General features: G+C 38.7%; 1 protein-coding gene across 1 annotated transcript in view; it reads right to left on the minus strand.

Annotated features, from left to right (window-relative positions):
- Agbl1 (AGBL carboxypeptidase 1) overlaps positions 1-17,653 on the minus strand; it is a 519,496-nt gene that overhangs the window by 157,775 nt on the left and 344,068 nt on the right. The window contains exon 18 of the mRNA XM_005077867.4: positions 6,824-7,004. Coding sequence (XP_005077924.4) covers positions 6,824-7,004 — 181 coding nt within the window. The remainder of the gene's footprint in view (positions 1-6,823; positions 7,005-17,653) is intronic.

Below are 17,653 nucleotides of genomic sequence, written 5' to 3' on the forward strand. Positions count from 1 at the left end.
TTCTTGTTTGTTCAAATGTAAGGGGGTAAAATACACACCAACAGTCTTCTGCTTAAATTCAACAAGTCTGGAACCAAAAACTCTAAGAATCCTCTGCGTGTTAGTATATTAACTATGCTTTAAATACACTGGAAAGTAGAGCTGTGATCAACATGGAGAAGAAGAAGCCCAGACAAAGCACAATGGTAATGCAATCTCTCTGTGACCCTGAGTAACGGAGGGAAAAAGAATACAGAATGACCAACAGAAGAGGAGTATTATGACAATAAGTATTCAGAGGCAGTTATGTGATGTGTACATCCCAAAGCTGGCAGTAACAGGGAATGGTATTGCCTCTCACAGAAAGAGCTGGAAATAACAGAACATTAAGGCCTAAGCCAAACTGGGAATTCAAATTCCATGAAGAGGAACTAATAGTGTACCAGTCATTTGGTTTATCCTGGGCCAAAATGGCAGAAAGGTGAGAAACATTTTTCCTTAGCTCCTTTCAGGCACCCTAAATATGAATGTTAGTAAGACTAATTTTAGAATCTGTCTGTGTTGAGTCCAATACAATCTTTGTGTTGCTATCCAAAGTGGGGGAAAGCTGGTACAATAAAATTAACCAAGTTTTACAGCATACAGGCTTGACTCAAATTCTAGTTGTATCACAAGTACATTTGTCATCTGGGCATGTCTCTGTGTGTGTGTGTGTGTGTGTGTGTGAATGCACATGCATGTACATGTGTAAAGATGTATATATGTGTGCCTCTGTGTGTGTTTGTGTGTGTGTGTGTGTGTGTCTGTCTGTCTGTCCCCTTATGACCTGCCTGTGTGTGAAACTATGCATGTGTAGTTAATTACTGGGCCTAATTCTTGTTCAATTTCTACCTTGAATTTGTTTTGTGGTTGTATATACATCATTTCCCACTTTTTGGTCTTTGTTTCTTTAAGGTTGAAGGAACAGGATATAAATACTACGTAAGACTTCATCACCCAATATCCCAGCAGGAATATTTTAAGAATGCACCTTTTAATTTCCTTAAACCTCTAAGGAAGTATAGGAAAGACACAAATTCTGCCCTGAGTCTGTAACACCAGGTATTCAATCTATATCTAATACTTAATCTTTTGTGTTCACATTTGCTTATCTATAAATTGTCTACAAAAGACCTACATTAGTTGGGTCATAGTGGGAATTAAATAAGACAATATAAGTAAAATAACTAGGTACTTTCATGGCCCATAAAAGGTATTCAGTGATTTTTTTTCAGGTAAGATCTATAAGTGATCTTCTTGTAATAAGGTAAAGCCTTCATAGGTCACAGTAGAATAGACTATTGGCCCTCACTTTTAATGGTCCCAGGATTGTTAAGGTTTTTGAGATTTTTATGTGATTTTTATAGTTTGATTTGTTCCCTCTAGTACTTCTAGCTATTACTTTTAAAACACCTGGCTGTTTTTGCTTGTACTACATCCTGTGCTCATTATTGTTGTTTGTGTCTATTCCACAATACCTTTGGAAGAAGATAATCAGGTTCATGGAGCTGTATATACTCCTAGGAGCAATATGCTTAGTTTCCTGTAAATAAAGCATTAGGCTCTGCATATGTGAAGGTGGGGTTTAAAATGAGTTCACCAGACCCAAGATAAATGATAAATAGGGGTTTTATTGGGGAAACAACTTACACAGATAAGAGTAAATAACTGCCACGGCAGTTATGCCCCTGCTACCACAAACACCCAAAATTTTAAGAATGGAGATCAGGTTTGATTTCTCCCTTCCTTCACTTTCTGCCTATTTACATAGTAACTTTACCTATTTAGCAGCTTGGAAGTCATCTGGTTTCTCCTCTATTCCCACTTTAATGTGCCTACCATTTGTCTTTCTGATTTAACCTGACTTGATGACACCCCATTCTCTTCTACTCCACCTTAGGATGAAATATGAGTCCCAGAACCACTGCATTGGTCCAGTCTTGTGGACAACTCAGCCTAATTCAATGCAATGTCCCAGCCAACAGATGGGAAATTGTGTCTTTTGAAATTCATCATAACAGATACATCTTTGTGTTTGTTTCCTTGTTCAGACTTGTGTTGCTAAGAGATCGTTGACTTGGCAAGACTCACTATATTTTTCTTGCTAGAAATTTCTGGCTGTGTCTCTCTGACCATTATTATCGAAATCTCCCAGCCATGTTCTGAGGCTTCATCACCATTGCCACAAAAGGAAACTGCTCTATTACTAGACATGTTTGCAAGCTCCACAGAGATCCATGATAAGTTTTAAATTAAAAGTTTGATGTGGGATTGGAGAAATACATTTATCATTAAAACACTTGCCTTGGAAGTATCAGAGTTAGTAACAAAAATGCCAAGCATGACACCTGGCACTTGAAATTCCAGAACTGGAGAAATAAAGGCAAGTAGATCCCTGGGGCTCCTTGGTCAGCTAGCTCACTCAGTAAGTCCCAGAACAGTGAAACATAAGATGGATGGTGTAGTAAGTAGTCAAGGTTCTCTAAAGGAACAAAACTGATAGAAATGTATGTGTGTGTGTGTGTGTGTGTGTGTGAAAAATATGTATTATTGTATTACCTAAGGATAAATATATTAAATATATTATATAAAAATATAAATTATATATGAATATAAGTTATATAATACATGTTATATCACATTTATTATATATATACACACACACATGCATGTTTGTGATATGTGTTTTATAAGGGTATTTATTACAATGACTGGCAGGCTATGGTTTAAGTAGTCCAAGAATGGCAATATCCCAACCAAAAGGCCAAGAATCCAGGATCTGTTCAGTGAACAAGACAGGTTATCTCTGCAGTCCCAATCTGGTACTGGTGTCCCAGAGAATTCTGCGAGAGCAGTTGGTCTTCAGCAGAATTAGATTCTAATGCCAATGAAGGAATGTTTCAGCAACAGGATAGATGAACTTGCCAGTAAGAGTGAAGGAAAGCAGGCAAAAAACAAAACAAAACAAAAAACAAGTTTCCTGCTTCCATGTCTATTTATGTAGGGTGCCAACAGAATATGTATCTTCTGACCTCAAATGATCCAATTTAGAAAATTCCTCATAGGCTGCCCAGATACTTGGGTTTTAGTTGATCATAGATATAGTCAAACTGGCAACAAACATTATCCATCATAGGCGGCATCTGAGGAACAACACTTTAGAGTGTGCTTTAGTCTCTGTATGCATGCATACATATGAATGTACATGAACACCTGAGCATACACATGTAAGCAAACACACAAGTACACAAACTGCAGTCTAGTTCTAAGTGCTACATTGATGTTTGGAATCACAAATATTATGCAAAGAATATCTCCTTATTAGTCAGGTATATACAGAGTACTTCCATCATTTAAAATTTCTTCTAATAAGAATTATGCCCAATGGATATAACTAGAAGAAACCATCCTGAGTGAGGTAAACCAATAACAAAAAGACAAACATGGTATGTACTCACTCATACATAGATTTTAGACATGGATCAGGGGATTGCTAGACTACAATCCCACTGCTAGAGAGTCTGGGAAACAGGGAGTACCCAAAGAGAGATATGCATGGTACGCTGGAGAAGGGGAATGGGACAGGATCTCATGAGCAGATTGTGAGCATGAGGGGAGGAAAGAGGGATGTGGGAGAAAAAGAGGGGGAGAAAAGGAGGGGGAGGAGGACATGGGGGAGCAGGAGGTTTGAGTTGGGGGAAGAATAGAGGGAGTCATTATAGGTTTGAGGAGAGATCTGGCACTAGTGAGATTTCCAGAGATCTGCAAGAATGACACCAACTGGCAATCTAAGCGATAGTGGAGAAGCTACCTTAAATGCCCTTCCCTGATAATGAGATCGATGGCTACCTTATATGCCATCCTAGAGCCTTCATCCAGTGGCCATGGAAGCAGAGGCAGACACCCACAGCTAAACCCCGAACTGAACTCCTGGAACCCAGTTGCAGAGAGGGAGGAGTGATGAACAAAGGGGTCAAGACAGGACTGGTGAAACCCACAGAAACAGCTGACCTGAAAAAGGGGGAGCACAAAGACCCCAGACTGATGGTTGAGAGGCCAGCATGGGACTGATTCAGATCTCCTTAATGTGGATGTCTGTGAGGAGGCCTAGGCAATCAATGGGACCTCAGGAAGTAGATCAATATTTATCCCTAGCATAGGAATGGACTTTGGGAGCCCATTCTACATGGAGGGAATCTTATGAACATCAGGAATGTAAGCCATAAATAAAGCTTAGGTAAACTGCATCAAGATTGGAGATTTTTCTTATAGGGAAATTTGAATGTGTATAGGACAATTTGATCTATGCATGGAAGACTGACTACAGTAGGAGAAGCTCAAAGAACAAAGACTAAAATACAATAAAAGTCACACCCACCTAATTATACATAGGCATGACCTGACAAAGGAATATCAGTCACAGAGGCAACTCAAGTGAAAGTTAAATGAAGCAGACTTAGGTCTGTTATGAAATGGGCTCAGAATATGGAGTTTTAAGGTTTTTATTTTGAAATGTCATGCGTCCATGGGAGCAGCATTGAGTCCTTCCATGATATGCTATGACCTACAGGTTATTTTGTCTGTCGAAAGTGTTATAGTTTCCAATTATTTTCAGCTGTACTTGTTTGTTCAGTCCAAGTGATCTACAAAGTGCTTCAGGCTCTATGATGAAAGATGCTGTATAAATAAAAAGAGCAATCAGAGTCATAATAAATAATAGTAATGATGATGAATGCCCTTGTCACTATGAAGAAGCTGCCCTGCCTTTTGGGAAACATAGTAACCAGCTGTGAACTGGAAATAATGTGTGCGCCAGCCAACAGGCTCCTCAGAGACTGAAACTCCATTAACCTTAACCAAAGACCTGGAGCAAGCCCTAATTTGGAGATATGAGCATTTAAAATGGGAAGAGCTTCAACACTTAATCCCTGAGTTTGAATATTGCTTTGGGTACATGAGACTTTTATTTTCCAGAAAAGTCTACCAGGAGTACATTGTCTTCTTCCACCAAAAGAGAAAACTGAGTAGATCAGAGACAGCCAGAGGTCCCATTCAGTTAGCATTCCTAGTCCAATACTCTCTCTAGTTTCCTCCTGACCCTAAACAGTTCCATAGAAAGAGAGAAGTGAGCTGAGTTGGATAAGAAAATGTCTTATCCCTCCCTCAAGATATCTTCCTTAGCTATTTTCCTTCCATTTAGGCTGAGAAAGATTGCTAGTAAAACTTCTTGGCTCCTTGAGCAGCAAGCAGTGCTTAGAGAAACATGACAAGAGTCAGATGAACTCTGGGTAGCATTAAAAAACACTGCTCCAGAACCTGGTACAGCCTAAGATTCTGGAGGCCTCATTGCTCCCAGAGAAGACTAAGAGTCTTTAATGAGGAACCTGGCCTTGTGATGCTCAATGCCGTCAAAACTGAGAAAAAGGTTCTTAGGCCTTCATCAAACTACATCACCAAGTAAATAAGAAATAAATCAATGAAAAAGCAAGAAAGAAAATAAACAAATAAACAACACCTGTGAACTACTAAACCAACCCAGCTGTGTTAACCTAATATACTAAGAACAGACTGGTACACTTCTTTTTCTTTCATGTTCTCTACATTTGTACCTTTTTCTTTCATTCATTCTTTCCTTTTGTATCTATTGTAAGTAGTACTATTATAGTCTATGGCTTTGATTAGCTTGCACTGACATGCTTTGGCATATTTCATGTTTTGGATTTATGCTTTTCCTTTCATATATAATCATTAAATTCTTAACACTTAAAATTAATCTACCTTTATACTTATCAAAAGAAAGCAATCTGTTGGAGGTACTTAACAGTTAATTTCCTTTCTTTAAGGAATTAATCATTTTACCTTTCTTACATCATTCTTATCTGTTTAAGCCATTTGATCATTTACAAGTTTTAGTGTTCCGTTATGACTTTTTGTTTGTTGTTTTTCACCACGTTACGATCACTTTCTTTTCCATATTCTCTAAATTTAATTTTTTCTTCTTTGCTTATGATATTTTAAATATGGCTTTCATTTTAGTCTCTGAAATAACCTTTTCCTCTCAGCATTTTTTGTTCATCTTTCATTTTGTTTATCCATAGTACAGAATCCCCATTCTTCTAGGAAAAAGAGTCACTTATTACTATTGGATATTAAGATATCTAAACAGGTATCTGTAAAAGTTATTCCTATCATTCCCTGATCGTGTGGCCTTGGGATCTCATCTGGGCCTGAGATCATACTCTAAGCCCTTATGACAGATGTCATCAAATAAAAGTCTTATTCCCTGATACAACCTAAAGTTGTCCAGCAGCAGAGTGAAAATGGAACCACGCCTCTTTTTTTCTAGGCAACATTCCATTTCCACAAAGTGAAACTCTTAAATACATGGAGAAACCAGTAAAACATAACTGAATAAATATTTCTTTGCACCTATAACTAACACTAATGTATAACCATTGGTGGTAAACGTGAAGACTCACACTGAGTCTTGAAATGCCACTGGTTTACCATGTGATCCAGGTGAGTTTGGACTCTGGATACCAGTGCCCTCCTTTACGAACAAAGCACAGGAGAAGGTTATCTGTTAACTCCGTGGTACCAAATGCTTTGCTTTCCACATATTTCCATTGAAAGAAATACCATGAGACACACACACAAATGTGCATAGAGGACACATTGCTAATTGTTCCAGATAGATGGCACTGACACTGCGGAGTGCCAAGGCTGCTCCTTTTATGCTCCTTGGATTAGACAGCAGTGGATTATTACTGTAGTAACATGTCCAGTAGGCTAAGCGCTGACATACTTGCCATTGATGACACCATCTGGATTGAGCATAGGGATGATCTTGAACACGAAGTTTTCCCTCAAGAGCTTTGCCACAGGGTCACTGCTGACTAGAAACTCCAAGGTCCCCTTCATCACCCAGCTGGCATTGCTCTCTCCTGGGTGAACTCTGGCCATGATCACCTGATATGGACGACAGCCTGCAGGAAAGGGGGCACAAGAAATTAACCCTAAATACACTTTCCATTTCCATCAACACACTCTCCAGAGGAACAGAATTATACCCAAATAGAATTATACCCAGAATTATACTTTCCATCTGCCTCCAGAAGATGCAAGATTCAAAAGACTGGGGGCATCAAGGCTCTAGGCTGTTATCAAAGCAAAGTATTCTGTGGTATGAAAAAAGCCAAAAAGCAGACTTTAAACCAGTTAACTCTCCACAGTTCATTAGTAAGATGCTGGGTATCAAAGATCTTAACTGAATCTTACTTTCACCATTTACCAGTTTTGAGAACTTAAGCAAACAACTTCATCTTTTGGTGTGAATCTCCTCATCTGTAAAATGAGGCCATTTATAACAATGACCTCATGTGGGTAGAGAAACAAAAGGTGTAAATAGAAAGTATCAAATATAGTTCCTGCTGTTTGGTCTATGTTTGCTCACCCCTTACTCGATTGCAGTCTATGAGAAGGATGAACCCTTCCATTCCCTAGCAGAGATAAAAAGCAAGGAAAGTTGTTATGAGACTGATAATTGAAAAACACCAAATCTGATTTTTGAAAGGAAGGGTGGAACATTTGCAGATGCACTGTTAAGGTGACATCCTTCACTCTATAAATGGGGTAAAGGGAATATGTCATCACAGGAAGTACACTGACTGCATAGATCTTATGGATGCTGCATTGATGGTGGAAGGTTAAGTTTGCTGCTTTGCCTTTCACAAAAGACAGCTTCACAGAAGACATCTGAAGCACCTTAGCACTGAGATGTAGTCATAGGCCATTTCTGGGGTCTTGAATGCAAAGTTGCTTGTTTGTGTTTTGTGGTGTTTCAGACTTCACCTAATGCCTTACACATGCTGGGAAAGTGTTTTACTGCTAAACTGTATTCCCAGCCTGGGTAAGGTGCTGTATCTGGCTACTTATGTCTATCCTCCATATACTGGGAGACAAAGGAGGAAGGAAGGCATCACATCAAGAATTCACTTACAGACAAATCTGGGGATGGACTTTTTCTGACTCCCTTTTCATGTTTTATCCTTACCAGATTCTTGACTATTCCTATTCTTGCACTAATAACAACCACTATTTGCTGGGAACAAATAGAGTAACTAAACAATCTAAAGGTTAACAAAGACATAATTTTTGTACGTATAATTTTAATTAATCCAAATTAAGGGAGGCCTTTCTGCTACTCAACAGCAGAGATTTTTGGTTATTTTTTTAAGAAAACAAAACATCTCCCACTACACACAAAGAAATATAAAACTGAGTAACTATTGATCACAGGGCTGAAGGTCAGACAACAGAATATACAAACAAACCTTTATAATACTGAATTATGCTAATATCACCGAATAAGAACAAAAAGACCCTCTGTGTCTCTTTCATATTTCTGCCACCAGGCATTGATCCACTGAGGTCTAGACAGAAGAGGCGTAGATCAAGGAGCCTTTACTGACTACAGTGAGGCAGCTTGTTTCAATTTTTTGTAGGTCATGTATACATTAGAGGTAATTTTCAGCTATGCATTTCCTTAAGCAAGTATCTTGAACATATTCCAGGAACTGCAGTAGACACTGGGTAGTAAAAGTCAAATAAATTAAAGACCTTGTTCTAGAAGAGGCCATAGTATTTGTCAGTGGTGACACATATGCAAGCAAATAATGACAAGGGACCTAATGGATGTGTGCACAGAGTACCAAAAATAGATCTGAGAAGGGAAGGGCATTTCCAGGATGCAATGGTATTTGAACTGTCTTGAAGTATAAGTAATGTTTTACCAGATAGAGAAGGTTAAAAGATATTCCTGAAAATGAACATGGAACATGAAATAATTATTTTTAAAACAGTCAGTGCACTACAAAATCAAGAGATGCTATGGTGACTGAGGCAAAGGGCTATAGGTAGTGAAGTATGAGTTTATAAAAGATCCCCCATATATGTATTTATCAGGGTGGGGTAGGAACTGCATTTCTCCTGTAGGTCAAATATTCTTAAAAATAAAGTCAGCAGGTCACTGGTAAGCTGTTCCCAGTAATGGAGTATACTGCAAAATTGCCAGTTACCAATGAAAGAAACATGTTTTATTTACGATATTATACATGGTACAAAAACTGCTGGTTGCCTGTACAATCAGCCTTTCATATCTTCTAGCTGTCAGAGACCTGGTTTGGGACAGGAGCAGGAATTTTCCCAGGATAAAATACTCAGCTTCACTGATACTCCTGTAAGTAGGCAAAGCCATGAAAAAATAATGTAGTCAGTGATATAAAGAGGCTAGCAGAAGGGTCTTACTGGAAATCTGATCAAAGGGGACAATGTCACCTTGTAAATTGCTTGTAAGTTTTGTCCCTTACACTTTTCTTCCTGTTTTGCTCACAGATGCAATATCTGAAGTGAGAAAGCCACCTTGAGTATGGAAGGAACACAGTAAGTATGGTGAATGTCAAGTAGAAAAATGAGGGTTCTTGGTTAATTTAAGCAACTACATGTGCCTCCTTTGGCTTCTCCATTGTGTCTGGCCATGTGAAAGAAAAGAAAAAAGAGAAAAGAAAAGAAAAACTTACTGTTTTGCCATGGCAGGGTAGGGTCATATGATTTCCATTACATACTGCTAAACTCTACCATGTGAGCATAATGCCAGGTATAAAAATCATAATATTTGGAATGGCATTGATTCAGATATGCTTTCTCCAATAAGGCAGAAAGAGGAGGTTGTAGTGAAAAGATATTTGATAAATGTTCCAGAAAAGAGCAATTGCAAATCACCACTTTAAGAAGAAAAGACCCAGACTGGAGATGGAGCTTAAGTGATAGAATGATTGCCCAGAAGGACTGAAACCCTGAACTTTATGGCACCACATAAACCTGGGAGATGGATATCAGAAGATTAGAAGTTTCCTATCATCCTCAGCTGTGTAGGGAGTTCAAGGTCAGCCCAAACTACTGGGAAATCCTATCTAGAAGAAGAAAGAGAAGAAATAAAGAAGAGAGAAAGGAAAGACACTGGAAATAAAAAGAACCCTGTGGTGGTTTAGCACCAGAGAAAAGGCATGACAAGGATCTCTTTAATAAAACAATTCTGTTGTATAGAGAATGCATTTTCATGATAAGCAGTCTGTTATAGTGGGATGAGAATAGCTCAGAGAATCATATTTCCAGGGTTCAACCTTGTCTCATTATTTTTTTTGCTGGAAAAAGTTCTTGTCAGTTTTGGGGCAAATAAGCACTGGATTTTCTTGGTTTGCTTAAGGATGCTGAACCAGGATATCACATGCTGGTTTACTAACATACAACAGAGATTTATTTCTCAACACCCTGAAGAATAAAACCTAGGATCAAAGTGACAACATTGATGTCTGGTGACAGCCTGCCTCCTAGTTTCCAGAAGCCTATGACTTCACGTGATAGAGAAGACAAGAGAGGGCTCCAGTATCCTTTTCATTAGAGAACACTAATCCCTTTTGTGAGGGCAGGGCACCTCTCAAAGAATTCCCCATGGTTTTAGCATTTATAATTACAACCTGCATTTAGGTGGAAAGTAAAGATCCAGTCAATGGCATATAGGGTGCTCATGTATGACTAATCATCCATTAACTGAAATTTATGAACAAGCATGCTGGGAGGGAAAGATGCACAGTTCACTAACAGCACAATTGAAATCAACTAGAGGTCAGGTTTCTCGCTATGTCATTTGTTCAGTCACCATTATTCTTCCCAAAGCAAGCTGTGTTGGCATCCAATGAAAACCTTTAGGAGAAATAAAGAGGGCTGATGTGTATGCACCCAATCAGTAGCTTATTTTCAATGCTGCAATTGTGTATTACTCTCTTTGTGTTTTTTAGACAATATAGAGTGGCAACATATTAGATAACAATACTAAGTGCTTCTAGCCCCATAAGAAGAAGAAATAAAAATTAACTTAAGCCCTTGCAGATTTCTGATACCAACAGAAGTTGCTTGGCTTTTACTGACCTTATACACATTACAATGCAATGTGTGAGCCAATAGGCCCAACTGAAGTTCTTTAAGAAAGGCTTTGGCAGTGTGTCAGTTCCCTGGGAGAGTCAGGTAGGTAAGCCATTATGCTGTAATCCACCACAATACTTAGCAGGCTGTTCTAGCATCTTGAGCATGTAAACAGGGCGAACCGTGGAATCTAATGAAAACGGAAGCAGCATCTCAACCATTCACATTGGTTTTCCTCTTTTCCCCTCTGATTTAAGACAATTCAGCAGTCATGTTGGTGACTTCAACTTATGGGAACAGTGAGTTGTAGCAGCAAATGGCACTCCTGAGAACTCATAATAGGTAACAGTTGTAAAGAGCATGAAACACACATGCTATGAGGTTTTCCCTTATAATTGATGATTTGGGCCTTAGTAAATCATTTCTGCAGGGCAAAACACACCATATACTTATATTCATCTTTTCCAGTTCTGCATTTCTTAAAATTGATTTAAGGGGCCATCAAAACCTCTGGGATATCAGTAATTTGGCCACATTTTAAATGAAAAAGTTAAATACTGTTATCAATAATGGGATCTGTAAAGAGAAATTAGGACACAGTATGGACTTGAACAATGGCCAAATGATATTAGCAGATTAGCTTATGAGAAGTTGAGGGAAAAATAAAGACATGTGCTGTGACACATGTACCCAATTATATGAATATCCATTCATTCCTTCATTTGATTTAACAAAATCTATTCTGATTCTACTGGCAATCTGCAGGGCAGGAGGGATTACAATAAATATAATGAATATCCTTTCGAGAGAAATTAATAATCATCTAGCAGGAAAGAGAGTCAACAAAGCTGGTTACTACCCGATAAGGCCAGAAAAATTTCGCAAGATAGTCTTAAAGTAGAATATTCACTATTATATTTTTCATAACCATGCTCATAACTGGGAGCAACATAAATAGCAACCACAGAACATGAGTTAAGGAACTGATATATAAAAAGAATACTATTTTCCATAAAAATAGTATAAACTGAAAAATAAAATAATAATAAAAAGGAAAGCAAACAAAAATTAAGTAAAATATATGAAGCTAAAGACAAAAACAGCATCTGTATCCTAAGATCATTGATGGAAGATATGAAGGCAAGATTTAAAAAGTGAAAAAAATGAAAGAATGTTGCACCTGAGCAGTATTCATCTGTTTGTAGTTATAATATCTCTTTAAGGATATCTACACATAGCCGGGAGATGGTGGTGCACCCCTTTAGTCCCAGCACTTGGGAAGCAGAGGCAGGTGGATCTCTGTGAGTTTGAGACCAGCCTGGTCTACAAGAGCTAGTTCCAGAACAGCCTCCAAAACAATATAGAGAAACCCTCTCTCAAAAACCAAAAATAAAATCTACACATAGAAATGCACCTGTCAATGAAGGTCATATGGGTAACTTTATATCTTTATCTTATCCCTGATGATGGGTGATTATCTAAGGCTGAATTATTAACCATACAGAAAAATGGGAAAGCTAATACAAGCTAGTTTGTATCTGCTTCCAGAGGCATGTAGCACATGCAGGAATTTAGAAATATCTTGTGGATTATAGAAGGACCATGGGAAATGTTGATACAGAGGTTATGACCTGATAGAGTGCCCTTTGGAGATGAAGATATTGAGGATAAAGCAGAAAATAGTAAGAGTCAGGAGAACAGACCATGATTTCAAAACGACATCATCTAATATGAATTCTGAAAAACTTAGAAGACAGTATATAAGAACAGTCTGGCCATGGGTCATGGGGAAAGAGAACAGAAATAGAAGAGTTGATCCAGCTCAGTAGGTATAGCTCTTGACACATGAGTGTAAGTACCTGAGTTTAGATCTCTGGAACCCATGCTTCTAAGTTAGGGTTTTATTGCTGTGATGAGACACCATGCCACTGCAACTCTTATAAATGAAAAAAATTAATGGGGGTTCACTTGCGGTTTCAAAGGTTTACTCCATTGTCATCGTGGCGTGAAGCATGGCAGTATGTAGGAAGACATGGTGCTGGAGATAGACTGAGAGTTCTACATCTGGATCTACAGGCAGCAGGAAGAGACTCTGACATACTGGCCAGGTTTAAGCTTCTGAGATGTCAAACCCTACCCACTGTGATACACTTCTTCCAACAATGCCACACTGCTGTTGTCATTGCTTTTACTCTTTGTTCTTTGAGGGGCCCAACACCCAGGTTCCAAATAAATACAGGGAGTCTTATTCTTACCTATGACTGCATAGCCTCAGCTTGGCTTGTTTCTAGGCAGTTTTTCTTAAGTTATCACATTTATATTTTGCTTCTGGGCTTTTATCTTTCTTTATTTCTTACTTCATTGCTTGCTGTGTACCTGGGTGGCTAGCTCCTGGAGTACTCCTCTTCTCCTTTCATTTCCTAATCTCATCATCCCATATTTCTCCTCTTATTAATTATCTTTGCCTACTAGCCCTGCCTATCATTTCTCCTGCCTAGCTATAGGACATTCAGCTCTTCATTAGACCAGAATTAAACAAATGCAACATAAAAGCATACAACACATCTTTGCATCATTAAAAATATATTGCACAGCACAAACAAATAAAGCATATCTTTTTTATTTAAATTAGAAACCATCTTGCTTTACATGTCAATCCCAGTAACCTCTCCAACTCATCCTCCCTTGGCCCCCACCAACCCTTATTCCATACCCTTTCTGCTCCTCAGGGCAGGTGAAGCCTTCCATGGGGGATCTTCAAAGTCTGTCACATCATTTGGAGCAGGGCATAAGCCTACCCCATGTTTCTAGACTGAGAGAATATCCCTCTATGTGGGAATGGGCTACCAAAATCCATTCGTATACCAGGGATAAATACTGATCCACTACCAGAGGCCCTATAGATTTCCTAGGCATCCTAACTGACACCCATGTTCAGGGGGTCTGGGTAGGTCCTAAGGTAGTTTCCCAGCTATCAGTCTTGGGTCCGTGAGTCCCTCCTTCAGGTCAGCTGTTTCTGAGTTTCTACCAGTATGGTCTTGACCTTCTTGCTCATCCCTCCTCCCTCTCAGCAACTGGATTCCAGGAGTTCACCTCAGTGCTTATCTGTGGGTATCTGCTTCTGTTTCCATCAGCTACTGGATGAAGGATCTAGGATGGCATACAAAGCAGTCATCAATCTCATTATAGGGGAAGGGCATTTAAGGTAGCCTCTCTACTATTGCTAAGATTCTTAGTTGGGGTCATCCTTGTAGATCTCTGGACATTTCTGTAGTGCCAGATTTCTCTTTAAAGCTATACTGGTATCACTTTACTTGCTCTCCTCTATTCTTCCCCTAATTCAAACTTCCTGTTCCGTCATATCCTCCTCTCCCCTCCCCTTCTCTCCTTCTCTTTCTCCTCTCTCTTCCCTCCCTCAATGTTTCCAATTTGCTCAGGAGATCTTGTCCATTTCCTCTTCTCCAGGGGATTACAAATGTCTCTCTTAGGGTCCTCCTTGTTTCCTAGCTTCTCTGGCAGTGTGGATTGTAGCTGGTAATCCTTTGCTCTATGTCTAAAATCCACATATGAGTGGGTACATACAATGTTCATCTTTTTGTGACTGGGTTACCTCACTCAGGATGGTCCCTTCTAGTTCTATCCATTTTCTTATGAATTTCAAGATTCCATTGTTTTTTTTCCACTGAGTAGTATTCCATTGTGTAAACATATCACATTTTCTTTATCCATTCATCACTTGAGGGGCATCTAGGTTGCTTCTAGGTTCTGACTATTACAAATAATGCTTCTATGAACATAGTTGAACAGATATCCTTGTTGTATGAATGTGTATCCTTTGGGTATATGTCTAAGAGTGGAATTAGTGAATCTTGTGGTAGACTGATTCCCATTTTCCTGAGGAACTGCCATACTGATTTCCAAAGTGGTTGTACAAGTTTGCACTTTCACCAGAAGTGGAGGAGTGTTCCCTTCTCTACATCCTCTCCAGCATGCTGTTCTGACAGGAATAAGATGGTATCACAGAGTTGTCTGGATTTGCATTTCACTGATGGCTAAGGATGTTAGGCACTTTCTTATGTGTCTTTCAGTCATTTTAGATTCCTTTATTGAGATTTCTCTATTTAGTTCTGTAACCCACTTTTTAGTTGGATCCTTTGGTGTTTTAGTTGCTAACTTCTTGAGTTCTTTGTAAATTTTGGAAATCAGCCCTCTGTCAGATGTGAGGTTGGTGAATATTTTTCCCACTCTGTGGGCTGACATTTTGTCTTGTTCTGTGTCCTTTACCTTACAGAATCTTCTCAGTATCAGGACGTCCCATTTATTAATTGTCATTCTCAATGTCTGTGCTACAGGTGTTATGTTCAGGAAGCCATCTCCTGTACCGATTTATTCTAAGGTACTTCCTACATTCTCTTGTAAGATGTTCAATGTGGCTGGATAGATGTTGAGGTCTTTGATCCATTTGGACTTAAGTTTTGTGTATGGTGATAGATATAGATCTATCTGCAGTCTTCTACATGCCAGCATCCAGTTATGCCAGCACCATTTGTTGAAGATGCTTTCTTTTTTCATTGTATAATTTAGCTTCTTTATCAAAAATCAGATATTCATAGGTGTGTGGATCCATATCAGTGTTTTCAGTTTGATTCCATTGGTCAACCAGTCTATCTTTGTGCCAATGCCAACCTGTTTTTAGGACTATATATCTATATTAGAGGTTGAAGTCAGGGGTAGTGATGCCTTTGGGAGTTCTTTTGTTGTACAGGGTTGTTTTGGCTATCCTTTGTCTTTTGTTTTTCCATATATAGAAACTAATGCTCTACAACATCATATTGCCTAAGAATATCATTCCCTATGGGCCTATAGGCACCATTTTTATTCAAACTACTATATCATGTATAGATGGACATGGTAGTAAACATCTATATTCCCAGTGTACCTACAGTGAGATGGATGTGGAGACAGTGGATCCCTGGAAGCTCATGCTCAAACCACCTTTCAGTATGCAGTGAAGAAAAAAGAGATCCTGTCTCAAACAAATTAAAGTCATGAAAGGGACCAGATGTTGTCCTCTGACCTCCACATGCATGCATGCATACACACACACACATGTATGTTAAAACAAAACCAAAAGGGGTAGAGGAAAAGGAAAGTATCATTGAAAGAAGGTTCTTAGTGCTGTTATTTGAATTTCAATTTTCTCCTAAAATCCACATGTTGGAGGCTTGTTCTTCAGCCAATCATAATTTTGGGAGGTGGAGGAATAGATGAGTCTGAGAAGAGGAAGTTCAGCATTTATGGGCATGGCCTCAAAGGGGATGCTGGGACTCTAGTCCTGTCTCTTTCTCTTCATGTTCCAAATGCCATGAAGAGAGCAGCTTTATAGGTCAGCTATCATAAATAGTCCCTATGGATACCCTAAAGGAATTAACTATGGACTGTAACCTCTGACATCAGAAGTTTAAATAAACTTCTTCTATTTATAAGTTGATTATACCAGATATTTGGTCACAGTGATGGAAAGTTAACTAATATACTAAGTAAGCAAAGGAAACTTTTTTTAATTATAGTGGGAATTATATTAATCCTTCTAATGCTTCACACAGATAATTACACAGTATGTATTTCTCACTCACCAGCATACCTCATAAAGTTTTCTGTAACATACAGTCTTCTACTTTTAAATATCAGCACTACTGAAATATAGTATGCATGAAATATATTTCTATCAATTTCATTTTTACAACTCAGTCAAATTTCCACACATGTATAATACTAAATACATCACTATCATCCCCACATTCTCCTCATTTACCTTGCAGAAAAACATCTCACTACACTTGTTTAAAAGAATGCTTTATTAATTCTTAGAGATTTTTATATGTGCATATAATATATTTTATTATATTCATACCCAGATCTAGAATGCCTGTCTCCCCTCCCCCTGCAACTCATGTCCTCTTTTTATTGTTACTGTTTTGTTTGTAAGCACTCAGTTCAATTGCACTGCTCATATACTCATGGGTATGAAATCTACCTACCAGGAACACACCCTTAAAGGAAACTTGACTTTCCCTTCTCTATACAGAAGCTATCAACTGTCAGTAGTTCTACCCTCCACCTCCTTCCTCCATCATAGAATGTTGACTGGCTTGGTCCTCTGCAGATCTTATGCACATAACTACAGCTGCAATGAGTTCATGGGTTCAGTGGCCTCATTAGAGTTCCAGTTTTGCTCTGGTTTTTATAGAACTATGACTCTTAGAATCATTTCTCCCATTTTTCATGATGTTCCCTGAGCCTTGGAGAAGGGGGTATTGTATAGATGTACCATTTGTGGCTGAGAACTCCACAAATACTTATTCCCTGCATTTTAACCAGCTTTACTCACTACACCCTCAACCTCTGGGGACCACTGCTCTGCTTTCTGCCACCATCACGTGGTCTTTTCTGGAATCTCATAGTAACTGAATCACCCACCATGTCCTATCTTCTTTTCTGTTGCTGTAATAAAAGGCTTTAAGCAAAAGCAACTTTCAGTGGAAAGTAGTGATTTTGCTTACACTTCCATGTCACTATCCATCACTTAAGGAAGTCAAGGCAGCAGCCTAATTAGAACCTGAAACACTGAACAAACACTGCTTGCTGCTTCACT

This window comes from Mesocricetus auratus, unplaced genomic scaffold, assembly GCF_017639785.1.
Source record: "Mesocricetus auratus isolate SY011 unplaced genomic scaffold, BCM_Maur_2.0 Super-Scaffold_4256, whole genome shotgun sequence".
NCBI lineage: Eukaryota > Metazoa > Chordata > Mammalia > Rodentia > Cricetidae > Mesocricetus > Mesocricetus auratus.